Source organism: Dromaius novaehollandiae, chromosome W, assembly GCF_036370855.1.
Source record: "Dromaius novaehollandiae isolate bDroNov1 chromosome W, bDroNov1.hap1, whole genome shotgun sequence".
NCBI lineage: Eukaryota > Metazoa > Chordata > Aves > Casuariiformes > Dromaiidae > Dromaius > Dromaius novaehollandiae.
The window spans coordinates 42,449,097-42,465,798 of record NC_088130.1 but is presented as its reverse complement, the minus strand read 5'-3'; the positions used below and the strand labels follow the sequence as shown (position 1 = coordinate 42,465,798).

At 44.8% G+C, this 16,702-nt stretch overlaps 1 protein-coding gene across 1 annotated transcript in view; it reads right to left on the bottom strand.

Moving 5' to 3' along the window:
- Positions 1-16,702, bottom strand: part of LOC112988742 (microtubule-associated protein 1B) — a 73,792-nt gene that overhangs the window by 21,194 nt on the left and 35,896 nt on the right. Inside the window, exon 3 of the mRNA XM_064500829.1 lies at positions 1,884-1,966. Coding sequence (XP_064356899.1) covers positions 1,884-1,966 — 83 coding nt within the window. The remainder of the gene's footprint in view (positions 1-1,883; positions 1,967-16,702) is intronic.

The window sequence follows — 16,702 nt, the reverse complement described above, 5'->3', positions numbered from 1 at the left end:
CAGCTGATTTCAAGATGATTACATTTAAGAAGAAATGTGTTAAGGTGATCGTTCTGCTCAACTTTACCCTTGGTTGAAGTCCCAAATTGTTTAAAGTAAGTGAACAGCAAGGTATAGCCTCAGTCGAAACTGAGTTAAAGACAGAGTGTGACCAGAGACAGAGTAAGGAGTTTCCAAGATTTACGGTATAATGTGTTAGAGCAATGCAGTGGAGTCTTCTAAAAAAGGAAGCAACTGTACATGGGGTTTTCAGAAACTTGCTTTCTTTGGGCAGCTGTGATCTCTCTCCCTTTGGCCTTCTCTCTTTTGGGAAATATTTGGCAGCTGGCTGAACATGACAGGAGCTTTGGGTAGAATCATGCTCAGACAACCAACAGTATGGCTATTACCAACCACATTAGCAGTACTGGAATTTCTTTTAACATCTTTGCCTTTGTTTTTCCTGAACTGATAGATTCAATATCCTCTTCCGATGAAGTAAGAACTCCATGGTATATTGCTGTCTCCCCACATGCAACCTGGAAAACCCTTGAGATGAGAAACTAAATTTCCTGCTTGTCTTAATGGGCAAAGCATGTCTATTCCAACCCCTGATTTAATTCCCTTGCCTCTTTCTTATCTCCTTTTTTGGCTTTTGTCCAGCGAGAGTCTGGCTTAGGCAGCCAAGGTAAATCTCAGCTTGTAACTTCTGGCTGTGACCAGTTTGGCAAGATGAAAGCAAAGCAAAGATTGCCTCCCAAAGACTAAGGGGAGGAAATGAACAGTAACCTAGCCAAACATCTCCCAGAGCCAAAGGAGGAAAGCCAGGGTTCAGAAGTCATTAATCGGCTTCAGACCATGTACTTCCACATGGTCATCCATCAAAGGAACGACAAGCAGCGGCGACAGAAACAGCATTTCTGTACTTTTGGCCATTTCTTCTGCTCCCACCGCCACCACCCTTTTGCGACTCTCACTTTTTTCTGAAAGCCACAGTGCATGGGATATTAATGGAGAACTTCAGAGCTGCCACCTTGCTTGTTCCATATCAAGTACCAACGCAATGTCAGAGATTTTCTAGTACAGTGTTATAGTGAATGAGCTGCCATTAACTGTGACTTGCTTAATTTTTAAAACTTTACACCTTTCATTTGTTCTAGTGTTTTTCCTCCTGTTTGTGTTTAGTATTACTTAAAGTTGATAAAAACTAGATTTTTTGACAAAGTACTAGAAGCAGGGCTACTTCACTTCCCAACAGAAAGCTTACCCTGCTAGTGCTCTCCAGCACTGGCTAGCAATGCAATTATCCCTGTTTTTTCAACCTTCAGAATCTTACTGGCTAAATTTCTCTAATTTGTCTTTGAACTGCATGCTCAGTTCTTTGACTCTCTTCTAGTGGGTTCATGAGGAGCTGGCAACCCTTCTCTGGGGTGTTCTCCACAGCCCATTTATCGCATCATTATTTTTTGAGAGAGAAAGGTAGATCACATAGATCTATCCAGAATGACCACCATATAGATGGTAATTCTTCTCAAATATCTAAATTTGTGTCAGGTGACCTGGTTTCTTTTCAGGCACTTTTTCATGTTTAAAGTGGACATCCAGAGCTACCAAGCAATAGAGGGGCAGAAGAAAAGTAGAAGCAATCTCACAGCATCTGCCTCCACTCTGCTGGAAAGGTGGGTTACAAGGGAAGCAGGGCTGAGAACAGAGGTGTTTGTCTGACCTTCGCCTTTGACGTTGCTATCACGAGGCAGGGAAACCAGAAAGAAAATCAAAGAATGAGGTTTTTGATGATGCTCCCTCCTATCGCATCTTTCCATCCGCTCTCAGGACCTGCTCTCATCTTGTCCACGTAATGGAGCTTTCCTGACAATCCATCGACATATTTCTGACTGACTTACCTCAGTGCTAACTGCTTCGTCTGAGGGATTGATCAGGACTACAGTTTCTAAGACGTCACTTCTGTGGTGAAGAATTTTTTGACCTGCAAGCACAGAGAGGAGAAAAAAAAAGAAAAAAAATTAAACTAAACCAGCAACCCAGTATTGTTTAAACCAGCGCTTTCTATCAACTACTTATACATCCTACTGCGAGACGAGTCTCAGACAGGCTACCCAGAGCAAAGCACACCAGCCATAGTAACTGTTACTGGCTCGTGTTCAGAAACGCCACCGGTATTTGTCCAGTGGGGCAGAAACGCCCCTCTAGAAATTCAGGATAATGAAAACCAGCTGGCAGCAGCACCGGGGCCTGCCCTGTCCTCCTGCCCGGGGGTTCCCAGTTCCTCGATGGGGCCTCGCTGAGCCGGTGCAGGCCAGGACTAGTGTGACTGGCATCAGCTCAGGATCTGGCCCTGTACTTTTATGGGCATATCTGCACCACCGATGCAGCTGAGGCTGCAGGACTGTGCAGCATGCCCAGTTGGTTTTACACAAGCTTTTCCAGGGGCCATTCGCAGAGCATCTGCAGCAGCCGGAAAGTCTGCATGGGCAGACACATCCCCCGTGAGAAGCACAGCAAGTGCTGGGGCCTGACGCTGCCCCGTCCTTCACCGCTAGCAGGGGTGATCTGTGGGAGCAGAGCAGGGGATCGCAGCCGTCCCAGGGACCTGGCACCGCGTGCAGCACCCCTGCACCGCGCGTGAGCGCAGTCTCGCCCCAGAGGAGCCTCTGGAGCCAAGCAGCCCCCACCCCAACCGCAGGTCCCTCACACACCAACCTAACCTGCTTAAACCCCTGGCAATACGGGCCCACCCTACCGAAATGCCACTTCCAGCCTTGCGCTGCCCCAGATTAACGTCGGGACACTGTGAGAAACTCCCTATCACGATGGCAGGATACTTGCCACATCCCTCTACTGCGCTGCTTGATCTTTCTGCCCCTACAAAAACTCTCACAGGCAATGTTATACAACAAGAGCGAACAGACATACAAAATACGGTCCGTTCCTAAATGAATAACGTCTGGGTAATTTTTGGTGCAGCCTCGCAGCCCACTGGCTTTCCTGCTTGGTAGTTAGTCTGGCTCTGCATTTAATAGTGATATTCATCTGACTGGGAGTGGATGCCAGAAAAACACAACAGGACTCTTGACATTTTTTTTCTTATGGTAATTGGCAAGTTCTTATCAGCGTCTCTTTCTGTGAGAACTGCAGCGAGATTAATTAGCAGCCGTATTGTCATTCAGAAACCCGGACTGGTAATTAGTCCAAAAACCAGAATAGCTGTCTCTTCCAAGCAAACTGCTTGGTGTAATATTAATTAATTAAAATAATTAATTGCACTTAAAAGGAAGTACAAGGGACACAGAACAAGTCACCTATTTGCCAACTTAGAAAAATCCCCCTGTAAAGAGACTTAAAATAACACCACTGATAATCGCAGTCATGAAAGGAGCTCTGCATTCCTGCAAGCACGAGGGCAGGGCTGCCGCAGCCTGAGACGGTGGGCAGCAAGCCGTTCCCACAGCCCAGTCGCGGCTGCCTGAGCGCTGCCGCCGGCCCCTCCAGCCCAGCCTCCCTGCCATGCCCGTGCCCGTGCGCACCCCGCACTCCTCCTCCTCACCCTGCTACCCGGCACGGAGAAAAAAGCAGCACGCAGCCCACTGCGGGCGCGATTTGCCGACTCTGCTGCTGCTGCTGCAAACAGGGATGCGGGTACTGGGATTAGCCGAGCGGAGAGTCGCGCTCAGCGGCCCCAGGACAGAGGAGATACTTTCTGCCCTGGGTGGAGGACGTGTCGCGTTGCCCTCCACTCTCTCCTTTAGGCTGGCGCAAGGGGTATTTGTCAACTGTTTCTGGGAAGGCTGCATGTATCTTCCATCGCAGGAGGGACACAACGTGAAAAGTCCTCAGGGAATAGGTAGCTAACAAAGAAATGCGGGTGACTAGTAAAATTAGTCTTTTGAAGCAAAGAACAGGAGGTAGAACAGCAAAGCCAAAGAGGAAAAGAAAAGAAGTCTGCGTCTTCACAGGAGCAGGAAGAAAGAAAAATTCAGAAGAGGTTCAGAAAGGAACGTGACTCTTTGAAAGGGAAGGCGAAGGAAAGAAGAATGTTCTAATGTAAAATGCGAGATAGGGTTGTTGTCTACTCTGTCTTGGCCATGACAACACGTAGAGACTTTTGGCTAGTAAACTAAGTCCCTTAACGAAATCTACTTTTCTTAGCACCTATTCTTTTTGGTGTTGTTTTCTCCTTTATTGAAAGAAAGAGACAGACCGTATATTAATGACAGGGGAGGAGGGTAGGTCTCACCCTGTGACATTCAGTTCTGGCATTACCCTTGTAATTCAATTTATTTTAATAGCTCTGCTTCCTTGCCTGACAGGAATGCATATATAAGGCTATATTCAATAAAACGTCCAGATGGCTCTGTTAGCACAGACTCCTTCAGAAGATGCCCTATGATCTGATATTTTACTTTGCAGGCTTCCCTCAAGTGAAGAGATTAGGCAGAGTTTACTGAATCTGGTCTTTAGTGTTGGGAGGGAAATGAAAGAAATTGTCACCCTTTAGCTGCCATAGAAATTTTTTGTGTAAAAATTTGTGAGAAGGAACAAATACTTTGCTTCAGGCCAAACTAAGCCTGCCTATATGATCGGATGTTAATACATTAAAGAAAGGCAGGAAAGAAAAGCAGTTATCCGCACAGCAAGATAGACAAAGACGTATGACGCAAAGTACCAACTTGGGGCTTCACTGAAGCTGCTCCAAGTCAGATTTGCACAGCTGCAGCGGATTTGTCCCGCGGAGCGGTAGCTCCTGCTGCCCAGCACGGACCGGGGTTGCGTCCACCCCATACTTCCACGGGGCCAGCAACCAGCTCCCCGCGGCTACGCCACTTCCAGAGGCAAGCGAGCCGGTTTGCGTGATACACACGTGGCTATTCAGAGCTGCACGTGTGACTTCCGCCCTCACAGGCTCCTTAGTGCGAACATGTGTTACTGCTTATTTATCACATAGGGTAGAGCCTGAGCTCTGACCATGCGAGTCATTACGAGCACTTCCACCTCATGTAAAGCTTCAGAAAAGTCTCTGTTCTTGGTAACAGAGTCCTATGACACTGCTTGAGAAATAAATAAAGAATACATCTTTCATTAAAACTGTCGACAATGCTGCAAGAGCCGCGCAGACTTACTGCTCACATTAATACTCCATAACGCGCAGTCAGAAAGAAGGAAAAGCTCCCACCTTCGTGGGGACAGTTTTGTGGAACAGAAACAAAGAATCACGGTGCAGGATCAGAAGCAGTAACAGCACTTCAGAAACTGGAAAGAAATTGCAACTTATTAAACTCCATATGGAGCTGGAGAATGTGAGACGTGTGTAGAAGATCTGGGGTTGCCTTAAATGAACTCCACCTGATTGTTACAGCAAATCTTTATACATTTGCTAAAACATTTTTCTAGAGTGTCAGGGTGAGAAAGGAAGATAGTTCCAGGTTGCACGGAAGTGGTTAGATTTTGCCCACTTTTGGTTTCTGGAAGGCAAGTAAGTTTTAGCAAAGGAATTTAAGAAATAAAGATTAATTCTGTTTGGAAGAAATCTAAGTATCTGCTCCTCCTTGATTTTATTAAATAGAGCTTCAAATTAAAACCAGATATTCATAAAGAGTCTTGGCAGCTGTTTGATTCACAACCAGTCCAACAGAGATGAGAAGCAAATACCCTGTGACAGTTGCTTAAAGGGTGAATCCCATGTGTATCAGCCCAGCTTCTATGGTCACAGGATCACATAGCTCATCCACTCAGCCAAATATCGATGTCATTTACACTGGGATTATTGAGATGAGGATGGTGTTAGTAACACTTTCTACAGAACCAGCTGAAGTTTCCTTACTCATACAGTTGATCTTTTCAGGCCAATCAAGCAGCATGGGCCTGATGCCCGCCTTTAACAGTGATGGTATTGCAGTTCATTTTGTGCAAACATAAAATGTAAATGAATGGCTAGGGACAGAAAGCAAGCCCTGTGACAAAACTTGCTCAGCCCAGGATCGCTAGTGACACACTACTCGTAACTGGGTACGCCCGTGCAATACCACCCCACGGGGATGCATGCCATAGGCAACAGCCTAGTCAAGAAAGGGTTCCCATCAGCCCTTCCTGCAACCCAGTGCTGCCACTGGCACTCGCCTGCTCCCCATAAATGCCATTCCCACAAAAACTGAATTCAGACTATTTCATGCGTGGAGGAAGGAGGCAAATTGTTTCTGTGATGACTGTGACAGAAAGGGAGAATACCTTCTCTCTGAAGATGAAGACTGCTTTGCACCTGAGCTCACATTCAAACACAAGCCTTTGGCAATTTTAAGCATCTATTATTTCACTGTAAAGAACTTTAAAGCTTCGTTTCTCTTCCAGAGGCCATGACTGCAGTGCTAGGCCAGGCACCCGGCTGGGCGGCAATCGCAGCTGGCTCTGCATGCAGGGCTGCCTAACGAAACTGCCTCCTCGCCGGGAGCAGGGAGCGAAGCCTCAGCAGCCGGAAACGCCCCGTGCTCGGCACTCCTAAATCGCACACAGCCCCCTGCATGCCTGTGTCTTGTGGAAGAGCTTCTGGATTACTACACAGGCAAAAAAACCCTTTGAAATGAACCATAAAACATGCATTTCAACAGTTCTTTCCTCTACCCTGAGATGTCTTTAACAGAGAAATACAATCACTGAAGAAAAGAGATTTCCTAACTGGGCAATGCTGTGTGTGAGGAGCAGCAATGTGCAACCCTTTTCTCAATGCTTCTGGGTAGAGACGGCAAGAAAGGGTTGGAATATTTTCATTTCTTCTGTGGACAAAGCCCTGTTTATGGGTGTTACACACACACCCACATCTGAAAAGCTTGATTTCCACTGCCGTTACACCCATGATAAGCAAGAGGCAGATGATTCGAAAATGTTGGCAGGTAAAGATTTCAGATGTGTGAGTGAAGAGGGGGTTCAGGTAGGACTGCAAGGGAGGAAAGGAAGAGAAAAGGGATTTTACACTCAGTTTTCATGCATCCAAACATCAAAGATCAAGGCATGGGCAAGTCAGGCACTTCTTTACATTTAATTCAGTAGAAGAAACTACCTCCTTAGCAAAACCAGAAGCAATAAATGGGCTGAGGCACACAACAGAGATCTTCACCACTGAACAAGGTATCAGCTGGAACATAGTTCGGAGCAGTTGGTACAATACTGACTATACTGAAAGACAGTACTGGAGCACACCAGTCACTATCCTGGAAAGCAACAACTGATGTTCATCAATCATCTCAACTACATCCGTTTCAGATTTACCATACCTGATAAAGAAAGGTTATTGCATCCTCTGCATATAATCCATCTAAAGCATTAAATTCCCTTGAAAAAAATTGATCTTTTTGCCTAGCAAACAATAGTGTAATAACCCTTAAATTGTAACTGTGTTAACCTTGGTATCAGACTAGGATGGTTGCTGTGTGTTATCAATAAGGTATTCTGATCTCTGGTTGAGGATAGGGGCTATTTCTTATACTAAATTAATAAATCAATTTTGCCCAGTTTTTGACACCAAGATCAATGGACATAAATTGTCAAATAACACTATCATTTTGACCCCAAAACCTCTCCACTATCAACCTGGAGACACTACATTGCAACAACAAGGATTTCAGATCAAGAAGAAAGGATCAAGATTCCCTTTTATGTCAGATTATCAATTATCTGAAGAAATCTTGTGTAAATGATATGCAGCACTCCAGCCCCTTCACCTTCTCTGTTGAGATGTACATCAGAGTACTTTAAGCTTCCTGCTGACCTAAATTGCAAGCTGGAGAAATAAGTAAATCTACACCATTAAGCAGTCGTGGGTTTCATATAGCTACCAAAACAAATTATGAGTTCATAAAAATTTGGAGTTCTCTGTCTGCAAGCGAGAAGAAAAAGATTTGCAGACTTTATGGAAAAATGGCCATGTAATGTTCACGCACTGGACTGTGAGAGCAGAACTTCAAAAAGCACCTCCCAGGCATGCTCTGAGAAGCCCGCAGGTCATGTCAGGGAGCTGTAGAGGCTAATCAGTCAGTCCTATAACTTGCTGACATGATGGGGCATGCATAACACAGGCATAACACTATTTACGTCAGAGAAGATGTATTCACTGCCTCAAGGGCTCAATTTGACCCCATGACTTCTTAAATTCAAGCTAGGTGCAAGAAAGAAATAATCATTTTTTTCCATCAAGAACTCACATATATATGTGTAAATATATATATATGAGTATCAGACCACTTTACTCATTTCTGCGTGCGAATAAAATCCATACCTGCGAGGATGCTGAGCTGGCATGACAGCTGTGAACAAAAAGTCAACTCTGCTAAAACATTCCTGAGCCCTCTGACAGTGACAAAGATTTGGAAGATTGAGACTGACTGTGAAGTGTTACTGTTTTCCTTGCAATTACTGGGACCTTTTGCGATCTGAACACAATTGTTATTTCAGAATCAAATCCGACATAGCATGCTTTTTACAGAGAGTTATGTGTCTCTTCTAAAATGTTAGGTTAATCCTTCTTGCCGTCTGCTGTGCTGAAGCACTGAATTGTGCTGTGACTCTGCAAGAAGCATAAATCCCCCATTCTCCAAAAGGACATCTCTAACGTTACCTTCTCCTCCCTGCATAAATGCAATTCATACTCAAGTTTCACGTCATTCAGCCACAGCCTGGTAGTTAAACATCTTTCCTCCCCACATCTGTCTTGCAACAATTTGTCAACTAGAAATTCTCAGGCGCAATGCCCTGCAGCGTATTGTATTTTAGGATTTTTAAATTCACTTTTATGTAATGAAAGAAGACTAGTTGGATATGATTTTATTTTAGTTCTTGGATAAGTCCTTATCTGACAGGTTTCATTTGGGTTTATATGTCCAGGTGAGTCACAGAGCCCTGCAAATAGAAGGCTGGACGCAAGACGCTGTTGCAGCCTGAGGAGCCGCTGCCAGATGAGCCTGCAGTCCCTGCACATGCGCCCAGCCCGCCCGGCCTCCTTCGCAGCTCCTGAACAGCAGCGAGCAAAAGCAAGGCGACCCATTGCCCTCATATTCAGAGCTGCACTGACATCTTCTGCCTTCAAGTTTAATCTCTGATACTTGCAGACCTATGAAGTGAGCTGTGCTGGGAGCTGCTGGGAGAACCACCTCCGTACCAAATGATTGCAGGGGACTTCACAGCACTGGGGGCGATGCCCACTGGAATCTTTTGAAGTAAATCCAGTGCATTAAACCACTTTGTTTTCATACACCTTGTTGATCATCAGACTAATTGTATCAATTTTGCACAATAAATATTGATTTCTTGCACCATTCGTCAACTTCACGTGGCATCTAACTTGCTGTCAAACTACTGCCAGTTACCCAGTGGAGGCAAACTGCTGGCCTTTCACTCCCATCTGTTACTGTCAGGGGCAGATTATTCCCCTCAGCTGTCTTTTCCCACCTTCAGAAACAGCATTTTTCACATAAGTCTTCATGTTTTGCAGTTTTAGGGCTCTAAAGATGACTGCAAGAACACTAAAAATCTCTTCTGAACAAGGAGGTACTGCAAAAAAAGTACTCCGAACCACAGTTGAAGCAAATGAGTCTAAAACACAACAGTAAGAGCTTATATATCATATACATGTTAAAGCCTACTAAAATAGGTTTGTCTGCCAAAAGATGGGATATGCCACAGAAACTGAATCAAGTCCACTAGGGATTTCATTACCGATACCACTGTGACTCTGGGCAGGAGTGGAATTTAAAGCCAAAATAGCTGAATAGCTAAAACAAAATCTCAGAGCCAAAAGAGAACAAGAGCACATCTCTGTTTATATACTCCACTTGCAACACTAGTTCAATCCAATGCTCTGGATAAATGAGTTCCCTTGACTTTGCTTAAGGAAAAATATATCCAAAACTCAAGTCAACAGCACCAATCTGTTTAACATATTCAGCTGCAAGTTATTGCTATCTAGCATTAAAATATGCTACAGACAGGCAAAAAGACAAACCTCTTCTTGAAGAAAGCACCCTCTTTTTCGTTGGTTTTCTTAACCAATATTTTTGGCAAGGAACGTTGAAATATTTTAAGGAGAAATTTAAGACAGAGAGGTTGCTCAGTGGGTGAGGGGCTGTCTTTAATTATTGGAATTCTCCTTTGATTAAGGGACCAAACATCTCTGATTCATTTTCCATCCTAGGATAACCACTTATTCCCAATATTTATGATTTCATATTTCTGGGGGAACTACCTAATATCCCAACCAGCTGTTGCAGAGATATCTGGTTCCTGGCAGTGGTTTTTGCCTTTCAATATGATGTCTAATTGTTGCTGTAGTCAGGCACAGCGGCCTCCAAACTCCACCACTTCTGTTCTTTCACAGACCGGGGCCATTTACAGCCCACGAAGTGGATTGCAAAGCCCGCACCCAGAAGCCTTGCCCACCACTATTTGCAGCACCATAAATTCAGTGATAGGGCAGCAAGCAAAGGACAAAAATCTGAACTGGCACCGCTGGGATTATGCTTTGCAGACAGCTGAGTGCAAGAAATGATGTCCTGTAATTACAGGCATAAAAACAGGGAGCATCTGGACAGCAAGGCAATTTCATACCTGGGCAGAAAGAGCGGGAAGAGCAACGGTGGTTTACCGGAGGAGCTGTACGAGAAGCCGTTTCCACATCTCCGGTCGTGAGAACTGCCTCATTCCATAGCGCAGCTGTAGGCCACGCGGCTTCCAGCAGCCAACGCCTCATCCCGCCCCATCCCATCCCCTCCCATCCCGCCCCATCCCGAGTGCTTAACATGGGCTTTCACTAACTGTTCATTTACCTGAAGTCCCCATTTCCCTCAAGAATCACCCTTTAAACCCTGAAATGACACGTTTCAGAGACAGCTAGAAGATGCAGCACTAATCAACATGGAAATGCTGTGTCCCTTGCTCTCCTTCACATGCACCTCTCGTGTCTTATTCTTAGTTTGTCTTGCCCTTAAAGGCTTTCTACATAAATTGCAAATTCTTTCCCATTACTTTCAAGGCAATAAGTAGCACTTACTTACGCTCCACGTAAACAAAACTTAGGATCTTCCTCCAAAATATTCACAGTTCAGAGTGGCTGACTGAAATGCATGTTTTAATCTTGCTTAGGAATATCTCCATACATTAGTCTTGTAGCTTAGATATCTAAACTCATTGGGATCTCTGAACAATTATTTTCACAGTGAGTGTTATCTTTAGAACAAATCTGGTAGGTGTGAAAGGATTTTTATCCCCATAATACAGAGATAAGGAAACAATTTCTCCAAGGGTCAGACAAAAACAGAAACCTGAATCTTCAGATGCCAAGCAGAGTGCCTTGCCTACACAATCCATTTATTTCTGCTAGGTGCATCACTATGTGGTGCATTAGAAAATACTACATATTTAAAAAATATATGCATAATGGAATTTTTTTTTACAAAGATTTCCTAAGTCACCTTTAATGACTTGCCACTGTTCAGTGAGTAGCAAGACAGTATTCAACACTGAAATACTTCCATAATCACTGCCTGCCTATTCAGATATCTATATAATTCAACAAATAATAATTTTACCATTCCATACATTGAAACCACAAACGGCAAACAAAACCCAGAGCCCACTAAAGTTCGTGAGAATTTGTCTGCGACTGTCTAGCAAAAGGAAATCAATCTTGTATTTCATAAACTTGACAGGGAGGGGTAGGCGAGTGTGAGCTCCCCTGTAGGCAGTCACCTTGTGCTGCACGTCTCCTGACGAGCACCTTCATTACCACTTGCCTGCTAATGGCGAGTTAGTAAGTCAGTGGTACGTATGCCCTGGTCGGCCCTGTATTTTTAGGATGTAATCCTTCTGTTGTCTCCTACGCATCTGTCTCCCCTACCCTTAATCTCAAACGCATGGAAAACGGCAGGGGCAGCCCCAGGACGTGAGCTCTGAGACGGGCCGCGGCGCTGCTGGCCGGGCGCAGGAGCTGGCAGTTCGCCCGCGCCGCCGGGGCTCCGCAGTGGTGCAGAGCTGACTCATCCGCTGTGAAGGTCACCCAGCGTCCCGGGCTGGGGCTGCGTTTGGGAACAGCACTCACCAGAGAAAGAGAGAGCAGCGCAATGCCAGAAACCATCTTATCTGTCTAGAAAAAAGGAAATTTCTTCCTTCCCCACCAGAAAACATTTTGGACACAGAAACTAAAATAATCATGAGCACAGCAGCCTGGTTCCCAGGGTAATTTATTCGGGAATAGTCCCAACAACGTGATATTTTAATCCTGATCAGTTATTCAGAAAAGGAAGATCTCTTTCACATCCCAACTTGCTATAACTGTCAAAGAGCCAAATAAAATCTTATTTGGGAAAACTGCTACTTCTTTCTCAGTATCTCCATGGGTCCTTACATCACGCTCCAGTGTTTGATAAACACCACCATATATTATAATTCACAGAAATGGCTAGAAGCAGAAGTATTCTTTTGTTACACTGAGTGACCAGTATATTCTCAACACTTCAGGGAAAACTATTTAATGGGCTGTATAAAGATGCTAAGCAAATTTCTGCATCGAAGGAAAAATGCCTGGGACTTTTTCCAAAGGCTACTTTTTATGGAAAAGAAGCATCAGATTTATTTGAAAAAAGTGTGATTGTGCCAATGTGTACTAAATAAGCAGCGTCTAACTCAAAACCAAGTGAACGCCATAGGAAAAGTGCCACCAAGCTCAACGAGGACTGAAAGAGGTTCTCAGATTATAAATACCTGCTGCTGCTGAAAACAAGACTTAAATAGGAAATGCCAGCATTACGCTCCTCTTTGATGGAATTAAAGCAAGTAGCCAAAATCCTTACTGTACTTTCAAAAAATCTCCGTTAAAAGGTACTTCACCTCCCTTTTAACGTTGTCATTATTAAAACCTCCCTTTTACCGTTGTCATTCGGCTGCGGTGGCCCCGCTCGAACCAGGCAGATGAGCGTGCCGCGGGCGGCCACCCCTCGCGTTGGGCCCCGGGGCGCGAGGCCGGTGCCGAGCGGGGCCGCGTCGCAGCCTTCGCGCCGCTCTGCCCGCCTGCGCCCTCCCACCCTCGCCACGCTCGCTGCCGGGAACCGAGCTTTCCGAGGAGCTTTCTTCCTTCCCCCTGCAGCTCTGCGCTGAGGCTTCCTCAGACTTCACAGCAGCTCCCGGCTCCGCTCAGAAACATCAAGGAAAAGTGGGTAACTGCAGAATGCGCAGCCGAGGGATAAATATGGAAACAAATATTTCAAAAAAACTTTTTTTCAGAAAGCTGCCTCTCCTCTTCTCACACATCTCCACCTGAATACATTTTGAGTCTTTTACTCCCTCTCTTCAGGGAGACAGCTCTGAATTTTGATCGTTTCAGAAGGTCTCTGGTAACATCTCCCAGTTGCCGCAATCTACTTGCTAATGGGCTCTCATCACCATGGCAGCTGAAGCCAAACCCAGAGCTCCAATTAACATCCTCGCGGGGATACTTCTGATCTTGGGGTCGTTACTGCAAATGGGGCTTAGTTGTGCGTTCATCTGCCACCTCTCTAGAAAGTCAAAACAACCCACAGGGATTTCAGATAGGGGGAATCCATTCTTTCCCTTAAGCAGATTTTCTTTGATATGTATTTATTACAAAATTAAAGTTTCTCAGTTTATGTATAATTTCTATCTTTCCTCCCAGCTCAATGCAGAGAAGAATTTCAGTGGCTTGGCAGCCCATGAATAATGAATGACAGACCTGTTAGCAAGCACGGAGGGCTGTCGCAGCAGGGCTTGCATTCCAGATTAGACGCTTTAACCTTGCAAATATAAAATTACTTGTGGTTCAATCATCCTATAGTCTCATAACTGGTAAATTTTCTTGGGAAAAGAAAAAACAGTTTGTAACCTACCATTTTTATATGTGTATATATATACACATACATACATATAAATAAAAAACATTCATTATGTACAATAAAAATCCCAGGTCTCTTCAAATCACAACCAGATTGTTTGCCAAAATACCTCCTTAAACATAATGTACCTAATGATGCTCTTCGAAAGGACTTTCTGTTTTTGTGAAGTTCTTTCACAAGTAACACCGCAGGTCTATCTCTGTTTCCTGAGCAAATCATGCAATTATAATAGCTGTGTTACAGGGGAAAAGTTACATTTTTGAATGCTTGCTTTCAGTTTTATGTGCTTTAGAAACTTCTTATTCTGCCAACCATATATTATTACTATCAACTAATTTACCAGCTGTGGAATACGCTTGAGGCCCTGCAACCTCTGCAAAACCTAACAAGGCTCTCTGTTTGTTCGCCTTTAATGAGAATCGGGCTTAAGCTTTTCCCCTGGCAACCATCCAGCTTCCCCGTTCCATGGGAGAGCTTGCCCAAAGCTCATATTTTGCTTTATGTATAGTCAGTGAAAAAAACACGAAGATAAGCAGCATTACTAATCAATTGCTGAACTTGAATTCACTGTCCTATTCCAGTAGCACAGACTTTCCTGGTCTAAAACAGTAGAGCGACTGTTCTGCCGAAGGCAGAGATCTTGCTGTGCAAGGCAAGAGACCCACTTGAAAGGCTCAAAACACCTTCATTTTCTGAAGCTTTACGGGATGTGGGCAATTATCCACCGTGATAGTTTTACACAAATTGCAAACATAATATGAAATAAGCTGCCTCTGCCTACAGTACAGGCAAATACAGTTAATTAATTCCAGGCTTTCATAAAGAAGAAAATGAGAAGGTGAACCTGCCAGGTAGATGTTTCAGCACAAAATGAACATCATTTTAGTTTTCATTTCTTGAATTAAAACAAGCCACAGAGTAGTCCCTCTAGACTTCATCTCTAAATTTTCCTACAATGTGTTTAAGTACAAGCCATCAGGCTATACTATTGAGACCGAAAAAGACAATGCAATCCTGTAATTTGAACGTCAAACACAAGTAGGGAGGGGAAAAAAAGGCAAGTATTTTCAGGAAATACAAACCCATGTCCAAATATTACTTTGAAAAGTCAGTTTCCTTTAACATGTAAGCTCTAAAATTTTACCAAGCAGCTACCCTAACCAGTGGTGGAACCTGGAATAGCACCAAGCTGTGCATGAACAACCAAACCTAACGGCTCATGTGCACTGATACACTACAAGAAAAAGGGACCCATCATTAGAAATCAGTCTGATTTTTTTCTAGTCCACCATAAGTAAAACAAAGAGTCAATGCAATATAAAAAACTCCATTTTTCACACACAACTACATGTTGTCCTGTAACGCCCTACTCCTTCAACAGAACAGCTCAACAAAGCTGTTTAAAATTATGTTGCTGTTGGAAGCTTGAAGTGACACAGTGAGATGGTCAAACTGCCCTAACGCAAGACAAGGTACCCTTAACTAAGTTCAGTTTTTTCCAAATTACATAAAGGTAGGGTGTTCGCTAATACAAATTCTCACGAGCTACCTCCTTCTGCAATGAAAAATACCACAGTTATTCATAATTTCCTCACATATTGCCATCTGTAACCTAAAGTATCCGGTATCCGGGTTTTTCTCCTAAGCTAAAATCCTTGTTCTCGCTTTGTCGCGGAAGGCGCTGGCAGTGTACGGTGCTCCAGCGCTCTCCTCCCGGCCCAGCTAAAGGAGCAGGCTGGCTACACCCTACCTACCTTATCTGCCATCAGCAGTGCCGGAGCTGCAAGGATTTACTCTTCTGTACGATGCCACCGAAAAGAGCGGCAGTTCTGCACGAGAGATGCACAGAGGCCACCAAAGGGAAGCGGTGGTGCTGGGCATGGGCACGGGCACGGGACGGGCCGCGCCTGCCGACGGCCCCAGTGCTGCCTGGCGGCACGGCAAGCGCGGCCGCGTGGCTCCCTCAACAAATGCAGTACTGTAGCAGCTGGCGTGAGGAAATCCTAAATCAATGGCCCAGCAAGCCTGAAGGCAACAGCTGGCCATCCATATGATAAAAGCACATGGACGTCAGAGGTCAGTCAAGGGTCTGGCTTGGGGTTTTTTTTTTTTTGTTTTTTGGCCCTCTCCCTGCCCCAACGGCAGTAGGGAAAAGTGAGGAACAGATCTAGTTCTGGAAACCTACTTTAACCTTAATATGTTTGAGTTGTCGATTCTGGTACCCTTTCTTCCTCCCAGTCTTCCTCCTGGGCAGGAGGAGACGCGGCTGCAGATCGCTGGGGCAGCCTCTGAGCGGAGCACCGCAACGGGGGCACCTTCTGCGCCCGCGGGCACAGCCACCCCTGAAGCAGGGCTCCTCATTTGCCCCCAGGAAACCAGCTCCTCTGGCACGTACAAGAACTGCCGCAGAGAACTGTGTTGTCTCTAACTAGATAAATGTTCAGCAAACTCAGAGGAAGTCCCCTGAAATACTCACTACATATCAAATCTAGTTAGCTTAGACTGAAAGGAAGCAGAGGCTCCCGCCGTCAGGGAAAGGAGGAGCACTTCGCTCAGCATGAGCCCTGCCTCAGCTTCCCTCTCCTGCAGCTGAGTCTGCCCACCTTTTCCCAGACCCTCACTGATATTTAAAAATCACTGATCATCCTTTATGTCTCAAAAATACAAATCTCTGAAAATACCTAATGTCACCCAGTGGGAATAGTCATACAATTTCAGGCAGGTCCTTTGTGAAATTGCTCAGAAACCTTTAGTATACCATGATTACCAGAACTTTAGGGTCTATTCTTCCCTTTATGTGCATGCTTAACTCCTATTAA